This window comes from Thamnophis elegans, chromosome 15, assembly GCF_009769535.1.
Source record: "Thamnophis elegans isolate rThaEle1 chromosome 15, rThaEle1.pri, whole genome shotgun sequence".
In the NCBI taxonomy this organism is placed as follows: domain Eukaryota; kingdom Metazoa; phylum Chordata; class Lepidosauria; order Squamata; family Colubridae; genus Thamnophis; species Thamnophis elegans.
This window is the reverse complement of record NC_045555.1, coordinates 46228388-46253621: the sequence shown is the minus strand read 5'-3', so window position 1 is coordinate 46253621 and position 25234 is coordinate 46228388. Positions and strand designations below refer to the sequence as shown.

Here is a 25234-nt window from a genome sequence, read left to right as displayed (position 1 = left end):
TAGAAAGTTTATGAAGTTGTTTGTTTGTTCTAGGAAAACATCAGAAAGAGACACACGTTCTTTGAATTCATTCCCTGGCTTCTATTCTCTGTACCTGAAAAACTGTCTTTGTCCAAAGCTCTAAGATTTCTTCCCTGATAGATGTAACATCGAAGGTGGTAACTAAAAACTCCTGAAACAACAAAAACATAAGTCAGTGTAAATGAAACAATCTTTTTCTTTGTATGTGTATGCCTAAGAGCCGAGGTGGCGCAGTGGTTAGGGTGCAGTACTGCAGGCCACTTCAGCTGACTGTTATCTGCAGTTCGGCGGTTCTAATCTCACCAGCTCAAGGTTGACTCAGCCTTCCATCCTTCCGAGGTGGGTAAAATGAGGACCCAGATTGTTGGGGGCGATATGCTGACTCTGTAAACCGCTTAGAGAGGGCTGAAAGCCCTATGAAGCGGTATATAAGTCTAACTGCTATTGCTAACCGTAAGGTATGTCAACCACAGGCATTTAGGTAAACATTGGAGAACAGCTAATGCATTTGCTATTTTCTAATATAAGCATTCTCTGCCTCCAAAATCTTTGGATTGTAGGATTCCAGAGTGTTCCAAGAAATTGTGAACTAGGACCATTTCTATGAATAGGATCGAAAATGGAATGGAAACGTAGTACAATTTTAATAAGCTTAAGACTGGTCATATCGGCTATACCTTCATTTTGGATTAGCGTCTTTGACTGATCAAATAAATGGAAATTAACCTTCCTTTATAATTTCTATCAGTGACGATTTTGAAATAGTAATGTGGAATGCAGCTGTATTCTACGGTCAAATTGATTATTAACTAAATGGTGCCAGAGGTTAAAGCAGTGCAATACAGTTCTACTAATCCAAGAAACAGACTGACTAGAATGACGTTAAAGGATAAATGGTTAATGATGTCAACCTCTTCCTGTTCTAACTTCACTCTATTAATTTTTGTGCATTGCCCAATGAGAGCAATTTGGCTTGGAATATGGGGCCATATTTAGCAATAGCAACAGCAGTTAGACTTATATAGCTTTCATTCAGCCCTCTCTAAGCGGTTTACAGAGTCAGCATATCGCCCCCAACAACAATCCGGGTCCTCATTTTACCCACCTCGGAAGGATGGAAGGCTGAGTCAACCTTGAGCCGGTGAGATTTGAACAGCCGAACTGCAGAACTAGCAGTCAGCTGAAGTAGCCTGCAGTGCTGCATTTAACCACTGCGCCACCTCGGCTCTAATATTTGCATTTTGAGAGTCTCCTTTTTTGGCAGGAAAGGGCTCAGATGACTGTAAAAGGAGTATTAGGTATGTTCGCCAGTTTGAGTTTATACTACATGTCAACTGCAATTAAAAAAGCAGCTGTGAGAAAATCAAGGAACCCCATCACTTTGAATAAACAATTTGAACTGACTTACTGTCAAAGTTGCAAGAAACGAGTGGAGTGTTTGCACCGAACAGATTTGCTGCTGATTCTGTAGGCTTCTCAGAGGTGTGGTCTCCATCTTCCATACTAAAATCTGCTCCCTAAGAGTAAATAATTATTCAATGTTTTATAAATGTTCCAAATGGTCTTTTGTTATCAGGCTTATCCAATAAAAACCCAAAACGAAAATAAAAATGGGAAAGGAAAGGAGAGAAGGCAAAATACAGCCACCCATTCTTAGTTATAAAGATTCCTAAATAAAGGTTTTTGAACTTCGTATGGACTCGTTGAAAAAGATGTTTGGAGAATTGGATCCACAAATGGCAGTAGATATAAGACTGTTCTGTTATTGGAGAGATACAGGTTGATAGATGGAAGAGTATAATTCAAAATTAGCTAAACTTAGTTAAATCCATTGGTAATAGGTATAGTTCAATAAAAATTGATAACGATAGTAATGTATACAATGTTGAGTTGTTATGATAAGTAATAATTGGATATGAGAAGGGAAGGTTAGAAATATTTTTGGACTATATATAAAGATTATTAATAACAATAATAATTATAATAAAAAAACAAAACTATATACACTTCCGAGGTGGGTAAAATGAGGATCTGGATTGTTGTTGGGGGCGATATGCTGACTCTGTAAACCGCTTAGAGAGGGCTGAAAGCCCTATGAAGCGGTATATAAGTCTAACTGCTATTGCTATTCGTGACTTTTCAAGCCAACTGTTTACATGCAAAGTCAGCGGAGAGGGGGAGCCCAATTTTCTTAAAGACTGTGCAATTCACCTAACCCCAGTGACTCTCTTAATAACTGGAGCAAAAACAGTCGTAAAATCAGGTGTGACTCACTAAATAATTGCCCTGCTTAGAACACTTTCTGACTATATCAAACAGCACCTGCAGAAGGGAAGGTGGTTAGGATTGTGATATGGGAGAAAAGAATCAAGAGCGCCACTTTTTAATCTGCTTGCCTAGCTCCCACTTAAGCGCACTTTTTTAAAATTATAGGTTGTGTTCAAAGGGAACATTAAGTGAGAACAGACAAGGCAAATTATCCCTACGTACAAGAGCTCCTTCGAGTTTAAAGATGGCGGCTGCCCCGTATGTATTTGAAGTAGCCATTTTCCTTCTCCAGCGCCGCCGGCGGAAAGTGTCAGAGCTCCGTTGCTTCCAGTGAAACTTCCACCCAATCAAAGACGCAAATTCCCACCCTTCGTGATCTTCGTATGATGCGGTTTCCTAAAAGACAATCGTAACAAGCAGTTGAACATACTTTTTTGACAAAACGTTTTCTGACTTCTATTTCCCACACGCTGCCCCCAACCTCCGTTCTTTTCCACAGATGCTGCAATTTCTTTGTCTTACCCTGGATGCAGCGGCTGTTTGGCTTGGATCTTTTCTGCGTTTTCGAACCAACCGTCGCCTTCGATGGGTGTGGTACATTTTTTCTGCGGCGCCCCAGGATCTTGGTTTATTGTCAGGAGGAATGGTAATGCCATATTCCCAACCTTAAAGGAAGAATACATGTGTTGGCCCTTAAAACAGGATTCTCCTTCCATAGTCAATAGGGTAGCTACTGAAATCTACGATTCACAGGTGTTCTGACCCCCGACCTTGTCCGTTCAGAAACGAAAGCCAAACAGGACGTTCAAAGGAATGTTTTTATCAATCCCGGCTCTTGCTGGCTGCGAGCCCAAAAATAAACACAAATAAATGCTCTGGCAAAAGTCCTAACTCATAAACTGCTACAAAACAGGATTATATAAATCAAGTCACTTATCCAAGTGCTTTTCTCGATGGAAAACAGGATTATGTAAATCAAGTCACTTATCCAAGTGCTTTTCTCGATGGAAAACAGGATTATATAAATCAAGTCACTTATCCAAGTGCTTTTCTCGATGGAAAACAGGATTATATAAATCAAGTCACTTATCCAAGTGCTTTTCTTGATGGAAAACGGGATTATATAAATCAAGTTCACTTATCCAAGTGCTTTTCTCAATGGTTGCACACGAACGGAGAACGTTGACTAGAACAGAAACGGAACGTTGACTTCTGCCACCAGGGCGTGGCACCATCAGTCTTTTATCCGCAGGAGGAGATCCTAACGAGCAACAGCTGCTCGCTATCATCTCCTGTGAGTCCTCAATTGTTCCTGACGTCGGTCAGCCCTTCTCCTGCGTGCATCCCGAAACAACTCACAGGAGTGTTTCTGTGTCAGCCTCTCTTGTCTCGTCCCCACTGATCCAAGGCTCAGTCGTTACCTGGGGACCAACTAGTCTCTCTGAGCCCTGCTCGGAGTCAGAACCCTGTCCAGGGCCCTCCGCCTCCTTTAGGCCTGAGTCATAGGGCCCCTCGCGGTCAGAGGCTGATGGCAGCTCCAAAGGCTCCTGCTGAGCCACAACACACAGCCTACAGTTTGCCAACCTTTTCTCATAAGCCAAAATTCATAAGATTGGTTACACTCACATTTGAATGTAGGCTGAAAGTGCTAATACTTGCCTTTTTCATCCACTGCTCTGTTGATGTCATATATCCAAGCATCATCGTCCCACACCCAGCCAGGAGGACAAGTTATTTCACCCGGTGGAGGGGCTTTCTCTCCATTCTTTGAAAGATAGAAAGAAGCATACTGAGAATTATGTTCACATTTAGCAGAATTATATACCACTTCACAGTGCTTTAACAGCCCTCTCTAAGCGATTCACAGAGTCACCACATTGCCCCCAACAATCTGGGTCTCATTTCATCCGCCTCGGAAGGATGGAAGGCTGAGTCAACCTTGAGCCTGGTGAGATTCGAACCGCTGAACAGTTGGCAGTCAGCCGAATTAGCCTGCAGTACTGCATTCTAACCACTTCACAATCATGGCTCTTATGGGGTTGGAAAGACATTGCTTAGAAATTCCAGGTAGGTCCTCATCAAGTGGCTTCTCTCTCTCTCTCTCTCTCTCTCTCTCTCTCTCTCTCTCTCTCTCTCTCTCTCTCTCTCTCTATCTCTCTCTCTCTCTCTCTCACTCTCTCACTCTCACTCACTCTCTCTCTCGATCTCTCTCTCTCTCCCTCTCCCTCCCTCTCTCTCTCCCTCCCTCTCTCCCTCCCTCTCTCTCTCTCACACACACACCCCAAACACATTAAGTCAGCCATACCTGGGAAAAAAATCTGCCGCACTTAAAATTGCTAAGCCATTAGAAGCAGCTCTTACCACATCTGTATACTGATCTTCAGCTGCCTTCCATTCTCCTCCAGGATAACGGCTCTCATTTTGATATACTTCATCAGTGAATTCAGTATGGCCAGCGTCTGCTTCTGTCAGCAAGCTGTGGAGCCAGAAGGAAGACTTCAAACCATTAGGTAACAGGGGATGTTCAACAAAAGACACTATCCTATAGTATAAACCTGAGAGCATGGTTCTTTTCAAAAGGCTTTTACAAGGGTTTTAAAAAAATTTATATGATCTATTTTTAATTAATATAAAGCTATTGTGGTTCTACCACAAAATCGCGGATGACAAAATTGCGGTCGACGAAAGCGCGTATGTGACGTCACCACAGCGTGACGAAAAAGATCGAAAAATGTAAAAATAAAGCTAAAACCTTCCCCTAACCCCCCCCAACCTAACCCTAAACCTAACCCTTAACCTAACCCTAAACCTAACCCTAAACCTAACCCTTAACGTAATGAAAAACCTAACGCTAACCCTTAACCTAAAGCTAAACGTAACGCTAACGCTCTAACCCTAACCCTAACCCTTAACCTAACCCTAACCCTAACCCTTAACCTAACCGTTACCTTTATGTGAATCGGCTTGCTGTAATTTAATTTTTATTTCAATTTTTTGATCTTTTTCGTCGCGTTGTGATGACGTCACATACGCGATTTCGTCGACCGCGCTTTTGTGGAACGCGGTTTTGACGGGTCACGGCTATTGTAGCTATTTTTAATTTTTCTGAACTTGGCCAAAAGCCACGTAACTCAAAAGGTTTCTTTTAATCAGTCCCGGCTCTTGTTGGCTGCAAGCCCAAATAAACAAAGATAATTAGCTCCGGCAGAAAGTCCTATAACTCATAACAAAATGCAAACCCGGCTTCTCTTATCTCAAAACCACTTATCCAAGTTGGATTCTCTCGGTTTGTGCACACGAACAAGAACAATCACTAGAACGGGAACGGAACGTTGACTTCTGCCACCAGGGCGTGGCTCCAGCAGTCTCTTTTATACTCAGGAGAGGATCCCAATGAGCAACAGCTGCTCGCAATCCTCTCCTGTAAGTACTCAGTTGTTCCTTCCGTCGAGTAACCCTTCGATGGGGTGCATCCTGCAACCACTCCCAAGTGTTTCCCTGAACACTCCCTCTGATCCAATGCTCTGTCGCCACCTGGTGGCCAACGGCTCCTGCCGGGCCACAACAGCTGATAGCTGAGATTTCAGTAAGACTGGTCTGTTAGCCAAGTTAGATTCTGAAGATTACTTGGGTTTCAGACAAGGTCCTTTTCTGCCCCATTGAAACTTAAATTTGCCTCTACAAATCTTTACAAATCTTAATCTTTGCTTAAAGTTTGGGTAATAGCAAGAAGCTGAGTCCAACGTAGAGATCTTATTGACTTTCTTTTTTTTTTCTTTTTCTTTAATCTCCTTTGTTTTAATATATTTTAGACTGTGTTTGTTAAAAAGCTATACCGTGTACGGGCTCTGGGAAGTCGGGGGGGGGGGGAAGGGAGGTGGGGTCTTAGGGGGGAGGGGGGGGAGGGGGGAAATATAGTATGTGTTAGATCCTAAAGTAACATGATTGCACTTGTATACTGTGGCTCTTTAATTTTAGTGTAAAAATAGCTGAATATATTGATAGACAATAGAAATACACCGAAGGGAGGAGTAGAGGGAAAGAAGAAAGAGGGGTAGAGAGGGTGGGAGAGAGGACTGGAGGGAGGAGGAGAATGAAGGGAGGGAGTGTATTGGGAGAGAGGAGTGATAGAGGGGGAGGGGAAGTAGGGAAGTAGAGGGGAATGTTGGAAGGAAGAACGAAAGTTGGAGGGGGGCGAAAGAGGGTGTATGGTGGGTCAAGGTGGTATATTGGGTTTGTATTTTGGGGGGTATTGTCGACAAGAGGGAGGGCTGTGTTTATTGTTCAATGTTATATGCCCCGGTTATGCACAGTATACATGTGATTGTACGAAATGAAATGGAAAATAAAACATATTTACACAGAAAAAATAAATAAAATAAAATAAAATAACTAAAAAAACAAATCTTTGAGGGGCCCTTAAAATAGCATAGTTATTTCTCCCAGGGATGCAATAAACCCTTGTTGGCTTCCCCAGAAGTGTCAAAACAAGCTTGCACCCGTCATCCCTTTCCTCAACATTCATAATTTAAGGAAGCCTTTATGTTACCTTCCCCTTGGCATAAACAGGTTTATGCAGGAGATCTTAACAGAACTGCTTTTGAGCAGGAGTTAGCATTTTCCTGCCTTCCTTTCTTCCTGCTAAATTTATGAGATTTCCTCCCATGGAAATTACATAAGGTTCCCCACCCCTTTTATGAGAAACAAAGACAAAATCTCACCTTCTTTCAGGATCGACGAACCACTCGTCTTCCCACTCCCATCCTTTGGGAGGCAAAAAGTATTCTCTTTTCAGTTTGATTTTTCCTGTGACATCCGAAAACTTGTGGCGTCCAACAAGCCCTCTGGTTCCCCACTTTCCAAACATAAGAACCTGGTTTTCATACTGTTACCAAAAAAAGTAAATGCAACTTTAGAAAAACGAATCTCTTCCCTGTCAGCATTCCAAAGCCATCAGAACAAAAAGTCAGGCACATGTCTAAAAACTTCTTTATACTCAGTTTATAATCATCACTCCAGCCTTTCCCAGGACAGAACAGAATAACAGAGTTGGAAGGAACCTTTTCAAGCAGAAAACCCTATGCAAACACTTCCTGCTTTACTCCATAATCTCCATCTAGATGAGATGGGTAGTACATCCATTTAATAAACAAATAATTCCATGGAGTCTCCAGGCAGGGGTGAAATCCAGCAGGTTCTGACAGGTTCTGGAGAACCGGTAGCGGAATTTTTGAGTAACTCAGAGAACCGGTAGCGGAACTTTTGAGTAACTCAGAGAACCGGTAGCGGAAATTTTGAGCAGCTCGGAGAACTGGCAAATGCCACCTCTGGCTGGCCCCAGAGTAGGGTGGGAATGGAGATCTTGCCGTATCCTTCTCCTGCCACGCCCACCAAGCCACGCCCACAGAACCACTAGTAAAAAAATTGAATTTCACCACTGTCTCCAGGTTCTTCTTCATCTTGTCACATCCTTCTCCCTAATGAAATCTAAACTCCTAGTTGTCAAAAACAGATCTTGGTATTTTTCTGCCCACACGGAAAAGATATCCACATCAAGTATTACACCCATTCCCCGGGCCAAAAAATGTTCAGGTTTATACGTCAATGCTCAAGGATCTTCAACTTTCAAGTTTCAAGTTTAATTTTATTTATAGGCCGCCCAATCCCGGAGGACTCCGGGCAGCAGGGGAAATAAAATAAAATAAAATAGACAAGTTAAAAACAACACAGATACATTCATTTCAATCGGGGCTGGACCTCAACAATGAGGTCAACAGCCCCAGGCCTGCCAGAAAAGCCAGGTCTTGACAGCTTTTCTGAAGGCCATGAGAGTGGGTAAGGTCCGGATTTCTGGGGGTAGTTCGTTCCAAAGGGTCGGGGCAGCCACAGAGAAGGCTCTCCTCCGGGGAGCCGCCAGCCGACATTGTCTGGCTGACGGCATCTGAAGGAGGCCCACCCTGTGGGATCTCACCGGCCGTTGGGAGGATATACCGTATCTTTTTTCTTTTAACATAAAAGCACACCTTTCTTCCAAACTTTCTCTCATCACCTTACAAACTGTTTGAAGATCTCAAGACAGCGGTGGTAAGACCCCTCCTGAAGAAGCCGTCTCTGGATCCAGCTGTTCTTAATAACTATCGTCCAGTCTCCAACCTCCCCTTTGTAGGGAAGGTTGTTGAGAAGGTGGTGGCTCTCCAGCTTCAGCGTACCTTGGAGGAAGCTAACTATCTTGACCCCTTCCAGTCTGGCTTCAGACCCGGTTACAGCACAGAAACCGCTTTGGTCGCATTGACTGATGATCTCTGGAGAGCTAGGGATGGAGGCCATGCTTCCATCCTAGTTCTCCTGGACCTCTCAGCGGCTTTCGATACCATCGACCATGGTATCCTTCTGCGACGACTGCGGGAGATAGGGGTGGGCGGCACTGTCTTGCAGTGGTTCTCCTCCTATCTCTCGGACAGGTCGCAGTCGGTGTTAGTGGGGGGGCAGAGATCGTCCCTGAGGCCCCTAACCTATGGGGTGCCGCAGGGGTCGGTCCTATCCCCCCTACTATTTAACATTTACATGAAACCGCTGGGCGAGATCATCCGAAGGCACGGGATAAAATACCACCAATATGCGGACGATACACAGTTGTATCTGTCCGCCCCGTGCCAACTCAATGAAGCGGTGGACGTGATGAACCGGGGACTGGAAGCCGTTAAAGACTGGATGAGAGCAAACAAGCTGATACTCAACCCAGACAAGACCGAGTGGCTGTTGTGTTTCCCTCCCAAAAATTTGACCAACATACCATCACTCAGGCTGGGGGGGCAAAATTTATACCCCTCAGAAAGGGCCCGCAACTTGGGAGTCCTCCTGGATTCACAGCTAACTTTTGACCACCATCTCTCAGCTGTGACCAGGGGGGCATTTGCCCAGGTTCGCCTGGTGCGCCAGTTGCGGCCCTACCTGAATCGGGAGGCCTTCACAACAGTCACTCGAGCCCTTGTGATCTCTAGGCTGGAATACTGTAATGTGCTCTACATGGGGCTGCCCTTGAAGAGCATCCGAAGACTTCAGCTAGTCCAGAATGCGGCCGCGCGAGTGATCGTGGGCGCACCACGGTTCGCCCACATAACACCGATCCTCCGTGAGCTGCACTGGCTACCTGTTGGTCTCCGGGTGCACTTCAAGGTCTTACTCACCACCTATAAATCGCTCCATGGTAGTGGATCTGGCTATTTGAGAGACCGCCTTCTGCCAATTACCTCCCTGCGTCCCATCAGATCGCATAGAGTTGGCCTCCTCCGTATCCCATCCGCCAGTCAATGCCGACTGGCGACTACTCGGAGGAGAGCCTTCTCTGTTGCGGCTCCGACACTATGGAACAATCTCCCCGTGGAGATTCGTACCCTCACCACCGTCCAGGCCTTCCGCACAGCCCTCAAGAACTGGCTAGCCCGTCAGGCCTGGGGATAATCTTATTTTCGCCCCTCCCGAATGCTGAGTGAATGTTGAGTTTTACTGTCTAATTTACTTTGTGCACATCTCTTTTTGGTATTGTCCTACACTCCCCTTCCCTTTTTTGATTGTAAGCCGCCCTGAGTCCCCTCAGGGAAAAGGGCGGCCTATAAATAAACAAATCAAATCAAATCAAATCAAATCTCCTAATAATATTCATGGGCTTCACTAAGATCCCGTTGTGTTCATCACAGGTTTGTGAGTAATGTCAAGAGAAGCCCTAAAACTATTTCAAAGATAAAACTACTGGAATTAGCTAAAAATTCATGAAGATCATGGAAGGAGGCAAGGATGGAGCTGGCTGGCCTCTCAAATAAAGATTGAGCAATGTTTAAATGAGTTTAAAGCCATGGGAACCTTTGTAGAGCTTTAGCTAAGGACAGGCTTTAGCACTACAGAGAGCCTAGGTGGCGCAGTGGTTAGAGTGCTGTACTGCAGCCACTTCAGCTGACTGCTATCTGCAGTTCGGCGGTTCGAATCTCACGGGCTCAAGGTTGACTCAGCCTTCCATCCTTCCGAGGTGGGTGAAATGAGGACCTGGATTGTTGTTGGGGGCGATATGCTGACTCTGTAAACCGCTTAGAGAGGGCTGAAAGCCCTATGAAGCGGTATATAAGTTTAACTGCTATTGCTATTGCTAAATGAAGATTTGAGCACATTCACCAATCTCTGTAACGACAACAGTGAATCCAAATATAACCCACCTATATGGCCTACAGATCCCTATAGCAAGTTTCTGTGCCCTATAAAACTGTCCCTTTAGATCTTTTCTCTGAATCCATAGGAAATGTTGCTTAATTTGGGGGAGAAAGGAATTTATGTCCAGGACCAATTCTGCTTATCCTTCTGAAAACGTGCTGATGTTTCAGACGCAGCCTCGCTAGTGATATTAAAAGTAAAGGTAAAGGTTCCCCTTGCGCATATGTGCTAGTCGTCCCCGACTCTAGGGGGCGGTGCTCATCTCCGTTTCAAAGCCGAAGAGCCAGCGCTGTCCGAAGGCGTCTCCGTGGTCATGTGGCTGGCATGACTAAATGCCAAAGGCGCATGGAACGCTGTTTACCTTCCCACCAAAGGTGGTTCCTATTTTTCTACTTGCGTTTTTAACATGCTGTCGAACTGCTAGGTTGGCAGAAGCTGGGACAAGTAACGGGAGCTCACTCCGTTACGCGGCACTAGGGATTCGAACCACCGAACTGCTGACTTTTCTGATCCATAAGCTCAGGGTCTTAGCCACTGAGCCACCGCGTCCCCCTGGTAATATTAGTGCATGTTCCCCCCCCCAAAAGTGTAGCCTCCAACCGCAAAATATTTACCTGCCATGCATAACAGGTGCAGCTATCTGAACTGAAGCACCTGCTACCTTCATAACCAAGCTTTGGGCTGTAGCAGCTTGAAATAAGGCCTTTGATTAAAAAAAAAAATACTGGGAAAGGTTATATTGTGCAAAGCTATGAAGCTGTTATGTCTTTTGCGGTTTATCACTTTATTTTCTACTTTTATATTCATGGGCACTCAAGGCAACTATTACAAAAGTAAATTGCAAATTGCAAATTGAATGAATTTATATGCCACCCAATCCTGAAGGACTCCGGGCGGCTTACAAAGTACAAGACTAAAAAGGTAAAAAGTTAAAAAATAGGGAAAGAGAAACAGATTTAAAAAGCAACACACCATACACTCAATCTAGGTGGGGCTGGACCTCATTCATGAGGTCAACAGCCCCAGGCCTACCGGAATAGCCAGGTTTTAGTGGCCTTTCGGAAGGCCGAAAGAGTGGGAAGGGTCCGGATCTCTGCGGGTAGATCGTTCCACAGGGCTGGAGCAGCTACAGAGAAGGCCCTTCCCCGAGGGGTCGCCAGCCGGCATTGTCCGGTCGACGGCACCCGGAGAAGGCTCATCCTGTGAGATCTTATCGGCCGTTGGGAGGTATGTGGCAGGAGGCGGTCCCGCCAAAAGAATAAGTAGGGGAATGCAAAACAGCACATTTTTCATGTTTTTAGATGGCAATGTGCAAAACCAGTGATAGACCTATTAACTAATGAAGCTAAAGATTAAGATTTGCCCTTGAACAAGTAGTTGCACTATTGATTTGATTAGTCTTGGGCAGAAGCCACTGTACGTGTGTCCCAAGCACGTTCCACTAAAACGAACAGGAGCTGTATAACACATTACAGAAGCAAAATTTTCTTTCATTTTCAAGTCCTGAGGAGACTTGAGAGACCGCCTGCTGCCAATTACCTCCCAAAGACCCATTAGATCACACAGAGTGGGCCTCCTCCGGGTTCCGTCTACCAGCCAATGTCATCTGGCCACTACCCGGGGAAGGGCCTTCTCTGTGGCTGCTCCGGCCCTTTGGAACGAGCTCCCCGCAGAGATTCGGACCCTCACCTCTCTCCAGGCCTTCCGAAAAGCCGTTAAAACCTGGCTGTGTCGGCAGGCCTGGGGTCGATGAGTTCCCTTCCCCTCTCGAATCATGTGGCTGTTGGTTGTTTTTGAATGCCCTGTACTTTTGTAGTTTTTGGACCTGGGTACTTGAGAGACCGCCTGCTGCCAATTACCTCCACCAGACCGATTAGATCCCACAGACTAGGCCTCCTCCGAATTCCATCCGCCGGCCAGTGTCGACTGGCGACTACCCGGAGGAGGGCCTTCTCTGTGGCTGCTCCGACCCTCTGGAACGAGCTCCCCGTGGAGATTCACACCCTCACCACCCTCCAGGCCTTCCGCAAAGCCCTTAAAACCTGGCTGTTCCGACAGGCCTGGGGCTAAAGAACCGTTGCCCCTATCTCGAATGGTATGATTGTTGCATGTTTTTAAATTATGTATTGTTTTGTGTTGTTGTTAATTTGTCTGTATCCCCCTTCCCTGGTTTGAGTTGTGAGCCGTCCTGAGTCCCCCTTCGGGGGGAAAGGGCAGCATACAAATGAAATAAACATTCAAACATTCAAACATTTTGTGTTTTTCCCTTCCCCTCCTTGGGTTTGTGCGCCGCCCTGAGTCCCGCCGGGAATAGGGCGGCATATAAATAAAATGAAACTCGAAACTCGAACTCGACTTGAGAAAGAAGAACAAGAAAAAACAATCCTGAAGCCTGATTTCAGAATATTAGCATAAGGGCCAAACCTCAACGTCCCAGATTAACGACAGAGTAATGAATAGGCACGTACCATTTCAGCAAAGACACTGAATGCTCCTTCTGCAAAGCTATTGAATTTTTTGTCGACTGCACTCAAGCCGAGCCAAAAATTGATTCGCAGCTGTGCTGGTATTTTGACATTGTTGCTTTTGTCTTGTGGGTACTAGAGTATGTTTTAAGAAAGAGAGAGAAAAGTCATTTCCAATGTGTCTTCATCACAATATAAGACATACAGTACAGATTTCCAGGACTTGTGCCCCGCAGTGTAGCTTGTGCTTTTTCTATCAGAGGCTACTTCCAAAAAAAAAAAAGCAGAAAACGAAAAACAGAGATGTTCGAAGTATAAACTTGTCCTTGATTTGACTTAAGAGGAAGCGAAGAGAGCCAGATGGTTAATCTATTTCCTGTTTTTCCAATCCCAATGGCCAGCCTACAATGCTTTGCCACAACCGAATTCCGAGAATGGAGATTGTAATCACTGCTAATATTTCCTTGCTATAAGCAGCTTGAAGATCAGCATTGTTATGTTGAGGCACCCTAACTAGTGAAACATCGTTTTCGTCTGAATTGAAATTGGAAACATGTTTTAGTCTTACTTCCGGACTTTTATAACAGGGGTGGTCTTCCAAATATTGCTGGACTGACACCCTTATCAGCCTCAGCCAGTAAGGCTGGCCAGGGAGATGGAAACAAGAAGTCACAGGCTTTCTACCTCTGCTTCAGAGTTTAAAAAACACAAATTAAAACACAAAACACAAAAACAGAAAAACACAGGGGCCAGTTTTGCTTAGTTTTGCTTAAGCTATTTTTCTGAATTTCTCCTCTAGGGTGCAAAGGATCAGCCCTGAAAAATGTAATGACAGCAAATAATCTTGAGAGGAGTGATTGAATACAAGATTGGTTAATGATCTAACAGACCCATCAACAACAGGAGGAGTGCCCTTCCCAATCTTAGTTTTTAGTAATGGGAGTTGGCAATAGAGGTGGTTAATACTTAAAGTGACCAGATTTTAAGATAGGTAAAGCGGGACACCATTGACCGGGGGAGAGGGAGGGCGCCTCGGGGCACCTGAGCTGTAAAAAACAGAAAAAGAGGGCTGTAAATGGTGCTTTTACAGCCCTCTCTGAACAGTTTACAGGATGGAAAGGGGAGGGAGGCGAAGGAAGGAAGAAAGGGACACGGGACAAATTTTGAAAAACCGTGACTGTCCCGCCAAAAGCGGGGCGTCTGGTCACCTTATTAATATTGGGGTTCACACTGTGCTAAAATACCATCGTTATCTGGAGGACATTGCCAACCTATTTCCATAGTGATCGTATCGTTAATTACAGAAATAACTAAGAATTCAAGTCCCACTTGAACCATGAAAGCCAGCTAGGCGGCTTTGGGCCAGTCATTCTTTCTCAGCCCAACCGACCTCACAGGGTCGCTGTGGTGGAGCAAATAGCAGGAGGAAGGCTTGAGTTATGTGTAAAAATAATAAAGGCGGGATGCAAACAAACAAACAAATAAAAAATACAGTTAACTGAAGCAAACAGACTTCGCTACAAAGGGGTATATTGCAGGGATGTGCAGTCAGGGGAGGCAGGGCCTCACCACTGTCATCATGAAAAGAAAAAAAAAATATAAAAGGAAAAAGGCAAGAGCTGAGGTCAGGCTGAGCTAGTTGCTGCCCGAGTCACCATGGATGACTCTGCTTAGTGCTTAACTGCTTAAAAAAGCCTCTAAAAAGCGCCCTCTACAGGAGGAAGCAAGAGAACGACGTGCCTCACCTACGTCAGGAATTTTTCGGCTTTTAACCCTTGCTTAACTCTGCTCGAGTGATCATAAAAAGTCAGACTAGATGAGGCACATTGTTCTCCTGCCGCATTCCTAAGGAGGAAAACCTAATTTTTCTGAATCCTGCTGCAATTTTGTGTGTGTGTGTTTGAGAGAGGGGGGAGGGAGGGAGAGAGGGAGGAAGGAGGGGAAGGGAGAAGAAAAAGAAAGAAGGAAACTTATTTAGCAAAGGAGAAAAACAAATGCTGTCACTTTAAATCGGAACTGAGCATGCCTGGCTGTGGAATTCTGGGAGTTGAAGTCCACAAGTCTAAAAAAATTGCTGCCTCACCAGCCATAAACCTCACCGCACGTCACTGGTATATTGTGCCAACTGAAATCTTTGCTTCAGTTTTCTCAAATCTTGTATCCTTCAGCTGCACTGGATTTCTACCAGATTTAGAAAAATTGCTGTATTTACTTTAATTCACTGACAGAAGATACCAGGAAATGTCTAGTGATTTAAAAGTTGCATTCACCAAATGCCGGGGCAAACCTGGTTTAGAAATGACTGGCGGACCAGCCACGATGATGCATGCATGGAATTAATGGTACCTTTAAAAAGACAGTCCGAGTTTTCCCACAATATCTGCCAGATGCTTCAGGACATGTAGTTGAATGAAAAATCTCATGAGAAGGAACACGTGCGTAGGCCAGCCGCTTCTCTCCCCGGATCATCCATATAAACACGTCAGGCATACTGTTCTGTGGCTTTTGTTTACAATGAAGAAGAGAGAAATGAAATAGCTTGATTAGTCTTGCTAATATCTGACATTATATTTGTAGACTTCCTTGGAAATGCCTCCTCAGAGAACAGCCCCATTCGAAAGTGCTTCCTAGGCCAACCTATTTTCAACGTCAGATAAAATAGCAATAGCAATAGCAGTTAGACTTATATACTGCTTCATAGGGCTTTCAGCCCTCTCTAAGCGGTTTACAGAGTCAGAATATTGCCCCCACAGTCTGGGTCCTCATTTCACCCACCTTGGAAGGATGGAAGGCTGAGTCAACCTTGAGCCGGTGAGATTTGAACCGCCGAACTGCAGATAGCAGTCAGCTGAAGTGGACTGCAGTACTGCACCCTAACCACTGCGCCACCTCGGCTCTTGGAGCGGAGCTGGCAAAACCGCCGTATACTGTACATTTATAAACGCCGCTCACATTTACAATAAACGCATGCATCAGCGGCACCGTCTGTATAAGCCACAATTACGTCAAAATGATGTCCTTACGGCTCATGACATCAATGTACAAATGACACCATTATGTTAGCAGCATCGTGGCAGTTGAGATAAGTTGGTAAGTCGTGACATTTACGTCATGGGATCATGATGCATGTGTTGTCCTTTGCCCATGGGTGCCCAAGTAAGTAAGTGAGTGTGTGTATGTTTGTGTGTGTGCAAACAACCCCCCCCCCATCGCTAACAATTCATTCACCTCTTCAGTTAGTTGTATTAATTTGTCCAGCCAATCTTCGATGTCCGGCAGAATGGCCTTTACATCCACGGGTTCATCCCTGAGTCTAATTGCTGCTTCCTGAATCTGACGGAGGGACTTTGTCCGCAATTTGAGGATCTGTGTGTCAAGGACGGTGACATTCTGCTTGCCTTCCAAGCGAGGCAGCTCCTTACTGAAAGGAAATGCCAGTAATTTTTAGCAATTAAATCTCAATCAGCAAATACTTAGAAGGTCGTAAAAATCGCCATAAAAATCACCACAAACTAATGCAACGTAGTAATGCCCCTGTTCTCAAAAACAGCAGGATTTATGATTGGCACAATGAAGAAAATCATTTTCCTTTTGTTGGGGAAGATTCTCAAAATAAAAATGCATGAACATAGATGTGAAAATAAAAAGTGTATAAACCTCAACTATATTATTATTATTGTTGTTGTTGTTGCTATTATTATTTTTTATTGTTATTATTATCTTTTATTCATTAAACATGAAACTCAGGCAACTGAACATTTAAAAATGTATCATAATTATAATATAATTATACTATACTATAATAATATAATAAATATAATAAATATAATATAATATAATATAATAAATATAATATAATATAATATAATATAATATAATATAATATAATATAATATAATATAATATAATATAATATAATATAATATAATATAATATAATATAATATAATATAATATAATATAATATAATATATATAATATAATATAATATAATATAATATAATATAATATAATATAATATAATATAATATAATATAATATAATATAATATAATGATATAATAAATATAATATACTATACTATAATATAATATACTATAATATACTATAATAAATATACTATATATACTATAATATAATATAATATAATATAATATAATATAATATAATAATATAATATATAATAAATATAATATAATATTATAATATAATATTATAATATAATATATATAATAATATATATAATATACTATAATATACTATAATATAATATACTATACTATAATATAATATAATATACTATAATATAATTAATATAATATAATATAATATAATATAATAATATATAAATATAATGATATGATATGATATGATATGATATGATATGATATGATATGATATGATATGATATGATATAATATAATATAATATAATATAATATAATATAATATAATATAATATAATATAATATAATATAATAATATAATAATATAATATAATATAATATAATATAATATAATATAATTAATATAATATATATAATATAATATAATATAATATAATATAATATAATATAATATAATATAATATAATATAATATAATATAATATAATTAATATAATATAATATAATATAATATAATATAATATAATATAATATAATATAATATAATATAAAATAATATAATATAATAAATATAATACTATATATATATTACATTCCTCCCATATTTGGGGCATACCAGGGGTTGTGACTCTAAATACATACCTATTCCCTGGCTCAGCTGATAAGGATAAGAACTCTGTCGCTTAGTGGTTAACACATCTGCCTAAGATGCAATACAGCACAGGTTCGAATCCCAGTAAGGGTATGGCTAGCTGACGAGAGCTAAATAGCTTGAAATAGATCTATACTAGTCTCCCTTTATTTATTTATCAGCACAAATACAACACAAATGTAGCAAAGGCAACAGTAAAAATATTGGATTTCTGTCTGGATGGTCTCTTGTGATGAGCCGATAGACAGAGAATGGAAGTAGTGAACTTCCTCCCATATTTGGGGCATACCAGGGGTTGTGACTCTAAATACATACATACATACATACATACATACATACATACATACATACATATATTTATTAGATTTCTTTTACAACCCCCGGTATGCCCAAATATGGGAGGAAGGTCACACTTCCACTCTCTGTCCTTCGGCTCGTCACAAGAGACCATTATTTATTATTTATTATTATTATATACTTCATTCATTAAACATGAAACTGAGTCAACTGAACATTGACTTTTCTATAGAAAAAAAGTAGTGGATACAATTATATTTACAGCCACTTGGAACCAATAGGAATCAGTCAAGTTCCTCTCTTTATTAATTTGAATCTTTATTACAAGCACTGACCAGGATTCTACAATAACCAAAAATCAAAATAAATAGTTGCTATTCTAAATAAAATAAGGCAAGTTTTAATTATAAGTAGAGGCGAAATGAGGTGATCTGGGTTTGTCTCGTTTTAGGAACAGTACTGCATAATTAGGCACATTCAAGGAAATGAAATCACGTTAATGTTATAAACAGACATTGTACACAAAATGTCAGAATTATCTGGGTACTTTGCCAGATAGGAAGTTATAAAGCAGGTGTACAGAATAACAGGCCATGAGCTGTGGATCTGATAAAGTCTACTCCACAAGAACACAATCCTAACTCATAAGGCTGTGGTTGTGAGGGGTGGAGGAGGATGGAGAGAATTGTATTTGTCTTTCTCCATTCAGTCTGAATAAGGAGCACAACACTGAGGAGAACCAAGTTTAATAAGTTCTTTTGGTGCCTGCTTTGCAAGAAAGTTCCTAAATAATGGAGAAGCAAACATGTTTATAGAAGTTGAAGGCTACAAGATGGAACATCCTAGGGATTTGCAGACCAATTTGGGAATCTAGGCAATAGCAATAGCAGTTAGACTTATATACCGCTTCATAGGGCTTTCAGCCCTCTCTAAGCGGTTTACAGAGTCAGCATATCGCCCCCACAGTCTGGGTCCTCATTTCACCCACCTTGGAAGGATGGAAGGCTGAGAGTCAACCTTGAGCCAGTGAGATTAGAACCGCTGAACTGCAGATAACAGTCAGCTGAAGTGGCCTGCAGTACTGCACCCTAACCACTGCGCCACCTCGGCTCTTGGCAGTCCCAGTAACTGGGATAGTACTACGGTTAAGCAAAATAGGCCCGTCAGCAGGCAGCAGAAGTGAGGAAGTTCATTGCAAAAGAGATAGGATTGGACGTTGAGGTCGCAATAGAAGATATTTGTAGCCCCGGGCCGAACTGTGGAGTTCTTGATCCTTTATTGTTCTCAACCAAATTGAAAACTTGTAAACTGAGATGGAAACCAAGTCTAGTTTTCAAAAACAACCAGGTTCAGAGAGCATCGACTCCATAATGTTGAGATCATCAGCTGATGGAGGATGGGACGTTGGAGTTTCTCTAGTTTGTAATAGCAATAGTTAGACTTATATACCGCTTCATAGGGCTTTCAGACCTCTCTAAGCGGTTTACAGAGTCAGCATATTGCCCCCAACAACAATCTGGGTCCTCGTAATAAGGATTGCCCTTGTGTTATGCTGTGAGCTAGTGAGAAGGGGTCTATACTTTGGTGAAATCGTAGGGGCCTTTGTCTGAGGCAGGGAGTATCAATTTGAGATACTCAAATTGATACTCCCACAGAGCCGATACCACAGAGCCGAGGTGGCGCAGTGGTTAAATGCAGCACTGCAGGCTACTTCAGCTGACTGCAGTTCTGCAGTTGGGCTGTTCAAATCTCACCGGCTCGAGGTTGACTCAGCCTTCCATCCTTCCGAGGTGGGTAAAATGAGGACCCGGATTGTTGTTGGGGGCAATATGCTGACTCTGTAAACCGCTTAGAGAGGGCTGAAAGCCCTATGAAGCGGTATATAAGTCTAACTGCTATTGCTATTGCTATCAATTTGGGCCTCATAGAATTAGGCAGAGATGAACTGGGTTTGATCCTGCTCACATCTAAAAGTTTGGTGGGAGAGAGGGTGAAGCCTTCATTTTGTTTGCCAAGATTTATTTTTCTTTACATATATCTTCAAGAACAGTTGTTGTCCTTGGAGTATCTTGCTGACTTAAAAGGGAAAATATAGGTAGTACATTTGTCTGGGTAGGAAACATTGATCTAGTTGCGCTTCCAAATATCTAGCACATTGCTTAAGCATAGTAAGTGCTCAGTTGTATCTCAACATTGGAATGGTCCTCTCTTGACACCTATAATGTAATTTTTGAGGGGATGTCCTTTTTCATGACAGATTGTTTGGCCCAGAATCACGTAGCCAGGTTTCATGTATAAAGAAGGATTGGAACTCACAGTCTCCAATGATTGGCCCAGAGTCATCCAGTTGGCTTTCGTGCCTAAGGCAGGATTATAATTCATAATCTTCTGGTTTCTAAGCCAGCACTTTAATCACTAGTCGAAACTGGCTCTCAAGTACAGGAATTCCGAGCAATCTTAATTTTGAGGCAGCCACAGAGAAGAAAGATACAGGACAACTTACCTTAGGTCCTCTATAAGTTCATCGATCAGCTTCAACCGTATATTTGTCAACTGATTATCTGCCATCTTTGTTTGTATTCCTGATTTTAAAGCTGTTAGGTTTTCTTGCTAGGAAGGGAAAGAATTGAATAGCCAATGCCAGCTTCATTTTTATAATTCACCAAAACGACTTTGGAAAGACATCTATCGTAGTTATTCAAGTTTATTACAAACATTGTGTACATCGGTTCCACCACAAAACCGCGTTCGACTAAAGGGCGCTTGACGAAACCGCGTAGCTGACATCATCACAGCGCGACAACAGCGCGGAGAAAAAAGCACGTTGTAAACGCTAAACCTAAAATTAACCCCTAAACCTAAACCTAACCCCCTAAACCTAATCCTAATCCTAAACCTAACCCTAAACCTAACCCTTAACCTAACCCTAAACCTAACCCTAAACCTAACCCTTAATCTAACCCTAAACCTAACCCTTAACCTAACGCTAAACCTAATCCTAACCCTTAACCTAACCCTAAACCTAACCCTAACCCTTAACCTAACCCTAAACCTAACCCTAAACCTAACCCTAAACCTAACCCTTACCTTAAGTTGGATTGGCTTGCTTTCAAAGCGCTATTTAAAGCGCCCTTCTTTCTCCGCGCTCGCTGTTGTCGCCCTGTTGATGACATCAGCGACGCGGTTTAATCGGGCGCGGTTTAGTCGAGCGCGGTTTTGTCGTGCCACGGTGTACATCTCTATGTAGGACAGAAGTCAGTAACATTTAAGACCTTCAATGATTTTCCCCTTGCCTGAAATCTTACAAGATGTCTATGATTTATACCAGTGGTGGGTTTCAAAAAATTTTGGAACCTCTTCTGTAGGTGTGGTCTGCTTTCCGGGTCCACTGGTGGAACCTCTTCTAACCGGTTCGGTAGATTTGCCGAACCGGTTCTACCGAATAGGTGCGAACTGGTAGGAACCCACCTCTGATTTATACTAATGAAAACTCTGAAATATCACAAAATCTCTGTTAGAATTTTGGCATTCTTATGTATAGTGATATATTGTGAAATTGTAATAATTTAACTGGGGGATAGCATAGTTATTTTAGAGGTAACAGACTCCCCATAAAGCTAAAGATGCTACATGACCAGCCTATTCTGAGAAACTGGATATATAAATCTAATGCTGGAAATTCATAGTGCATGCATTAACATTAAATAGTTAATAATAATAATTGATTTAAATAGTTCCAGGCTACTTACCAATTTTACTATCATGGCAAGAATCAAGTTTAAAGGATCCAATCTGTGACTTATATCCTCCCAGTAGGAAGTCAATGTTACTACTGGCTTTGTGTTTCCCCATGGTAAATAATAATAATAGTTTCCTGAGATGAAACATTGATAGATGAATAGTCATTTATTTATTTCATGAGATTTATATTCCACCTTTTCTCAAAGGAGCTCAAAGTAATATACATACACAGCATTTCTTTCTCAAGTTTTTCCCCAGAATAAACCCCCACAAGCAGTGGTGGGATTCAAATTTTTTTACTTCGCTTCTGTGGGCGTGGCTTGGTGGGCGTGGCATGGCTTGGTGGGCGTGGCAGGGGAAGGATACCGTAAAATAGCCATTCCCACCCCATTCTGGTGGAAGGTTACTACAAAATCCCCATATCCTCCCAATCTGGGACTTGGGAGGCAGACAATAGATGGGAATGGGGCAGTGGTGGGTTTCAAAATTTTTTGGAACCTACTCTGTGGGTGTGGCCTCCTTTGTGGGAGTGGCTTGCCGGCCATGTGACCTGATGGGAGTGGCTTGCAGGTCATGTGTTTACTTGCTTTCTCTCTCTCTCTCTCTTTTCCTTCCTTTTGTCTCTCTGTCCCTTTTTTCTTTTTCTTTCTTTCATCTCTCTCTCACTCTTTTTCTTTCTTTCTTTTTTCTTTCTTTTTTCTTTATTTATTTCTTCCTTTCTTTCTCTCTCTCTCTCTCTCTCTGTCAGTCTGTCTGTCTGTCTGTCTGTGTGTGTGTGTGGCAGTGGTGGGTTTCAAAAATTTTTTGGGAACCTCTTCTGTAGGTGTGGCCTGCTTTCTGGGTCCACTGGTGGAACCTCTTCCAACCAGTTCGGTAGATTTGACGAACCGGTTCTACCGAATAGGTGCGAACTGGTAGGAACCCACCTCTGGGGTGGGGCCAATCAGAGGTGGTATTTAGTGGTTCTCCAAACTACTCAAAATTTCCACTCTCGGTTCTCCAGAACTGGTCAGAACCTGCTGAATACCACCTCTGCCCACAAGTTATGTTGGGCTGAGACAAAATAACTGGTCCCTGAGCTAAAAGTTGAAATCCACACATCTTTAAGATGCGGGGTTAAAGAAACACCAGCCTAATTAAAGCATTTAAATTTGACCTGCAAGCTCTTTTCAAGATCAGCTAAGGTTATCTAAGTGCTAGTACTAATTTTGTAGGTTAAAAATTGGAAGCAAATAATGAAGTTATCAAACGGAGAGGGGGAAGGGAGGGAGGGAGGGAGAAAGAGAAGAGGGAAGAGAGAGAAGGGAGGGAGAGGAAGATAGAGAGAGATATTGAGATTTCATACAATTTAGGGGTGGAGTAAAAAAAGTCAAGATGGTAGCCAAAACTGTGTCATCAAAACATTTACCTGCTTTTTTAACCATAGCTCTGATTTATATAACAAAATGTAAAAAAATATTTCCTCTTTAAATAGGGTAGGATCCCCAACTGCAGTACTCACCATCAAATATGGGCCGGCTGTACTGGGTGGTCGATGCCAATGGTTTACAGGTGTTGTCAAATTTATTGCCATAATTGCCAATGCTAACTTCAAACTGGATGGGCTCCCCAATATCTTGCAACATGGTGGCAGAATGAAACACGGCACAGAGACTGTATTTTCTTCTGCGCTGGTATTTCTAGAGGATCAACAAACACGTTGGTTTACTTATATTTAAGTAAGTTTACTGACGTTTACCCTAAAGTTTTAATGGATTAATTGTTATCTGTAGCAGGATAACATATTTGCTTAGGCCTAGTGGTTAGAGTGCAGTATTGCAGGCTAACTCAATGCTCGCTGCCAGGAGTTTGATTCTAATCGGCTCAAGGTGGACTCAGCCTTCTATCCTTCCAAGGTCCATAGAATGAGGACCCAGATTGTTGGGGAGAATATGCTGACTATGTAAACCACTTAGAGAGGGCTATAAAGGACTGTGAAGTGGTATATAAATCTAAATCTGTGCACAGTCTCTCATGCCCTCGTCCTTTCTCGCCTGGACTACTGTAACGCTCTCTACATGGGGCTGCCCTTGAAGAGCACCCGGAGGCTTCAACTGGTCCAGAATGCGGCTGCGCGGGTTATCATGGGGGCACCTAGGTGCTCCCATGTTACACCCCTTTTAGGCGGCCTGCACTGGTTGCCGGTTGTCTTCTGGGTGCGATTCAAGGTTTATCACTTTAGGTTCTGAAGCCGCCTAGAGTTATCCTATCGGGGAAATGGGCACCATGTAGGTTTCATAAACTTTCTTTTTAAAAATGTCCAAATCTAATTTACAAAAGCTTATACCTTGGGATTTTCTAATGGTGTCTAAGCTTTAGAAAGATCAGCTAGCTCAGGGGTCCCAAACGTGGCAACTTTAAGACTTGTGGACTTCAACTCTCAGAATTGAAGTCCACAAGTCTTAAAGTTGCCAAGATTGAAGAGCTCTGAGCTAGATGATGCTTCCTCCTACGACAGTTGTGTACCGAGAAACAAAACGCCACTTACCTCTACAATTAACACATCATCGCTGGGTATAGTTTCGATTTTATTGGCGTGTGGCTTGCTATCGAGCACCGTAGACAGTTCAACCAGGATTCTGCCTCTGTAAGAGACACCTTCTTCCTACAACCCAAGCAGTTTTCTTCAGTGTACAGTTAGCACAATATTCTACATTACAAATACAGCACCGTATTCTTCAATTGACATATCGAATCCTACAGAGCGGAGTAAAAGAATTCTTTGCTTTATAAAGATACACTGACAATGCGCCGTTCCAGCTTTTGCTACTGAACCCAAGGAAACAGATTTCAGCAGGTGTTGTAAGATGGGAGGGTTTTTTTGAGCCTTTCAAAGTTTGAAAGTGCCTTGAATTTTGGTTTGTTTAAAAATGACTTTCTTCTCCTGGTTGTGTTAATGGTTCCACCACAAATCCGCGGTAGACTAAAGCGTGCTCGACGAAAGCGCGTACGTGACGTCATCACAGCGTGACGAAAACGGCACGCTGTGAGCGGTAAACTTAAAATTAATGCGTAAATCTAAACCTAACCCCCCCAAACCTAACCCTAAACCTAACCCTAAGCCTAACCCTAAACCTAACCCTTAACCTAACCCTAAACCTAACCCTAAACCTAACCCTTAACCTAACCCTAAACCTAACGCTAACCCTTAACCTAACCCTAAACCTAACCCTAACGCTTAACGTAACCCTAACCCTAACCCTAAACCTAACCCTTACCTTTATGTGAATCGGCTTGCTTTAATTTAATTTTAATTTTAATTTAATTTATTTTTAATTTTATTTGTCGCGCTGCTGATGACGTCACGTACGCGCTTTGATCGGGCGCGCTTTTGTGGACCGCGGTTTTGACGGGTCACGGTGTTAACAGCTATGGGTTGTAACTATCTCCTGAGCTGCTGTTTGTGGAAACTTGTCAAAGCACCAA

At 42.3% G+C, this 25234-nt stretch overlaps 1 protein-coding gene across 1 annotated transcript in view; it reads right to left on the bottom strand.

Annotated features, from left to right (window-relative positions):
- Positions 1-25234, bottom strand: part of MYOF (myoferlin) — a 122326-nt gene that overhangs the window by 37009 nt on the left and 60083 nt on the right. The window contains exons 19-32 of the mRNA XM_032231969.1: positions 24297-24413; positions 23271-23448; positions 21778-21902; positions 20532-20638; positions 16185-16377; positions 15303-15458; positions 12960-13091; positions 7011-7174; positions 4651-4765; positions 3949-4054; positions 2812-2954; positions 2512-2685; positions 1430-1538; positions 95-172 (exon numbers count right to left, since the gene is read on the bottom strand). Of these exons, the coding sequence (XP_032087860.1) occupies positions 95-172; positions 1430-1538; positions 2512-2685; positions 2812-2954; positions 3949-4054; positions 4651-4765; positions 7011-7174; positions 12960-13091; positions 15303-15458; positions 16185-16377; positions 20532-20638; positions 21778-21902; positions 23271-23448; positions 24297-24413 (1897 nt within the window). The remainder of the gene's footprint in view (positions 1-94; positions 173-1429; positions 1539-2511; positions 2686-2811; positions 2955-3948; positions 4055-4650; positions 4766-7010; positions 7175-12959; positions 13092-15302; positions 15459-16184; positions 16378-20531; positions 20639-21777; positions 21903-23270; positions 23449-24296; positions 24414-25234) is intronic.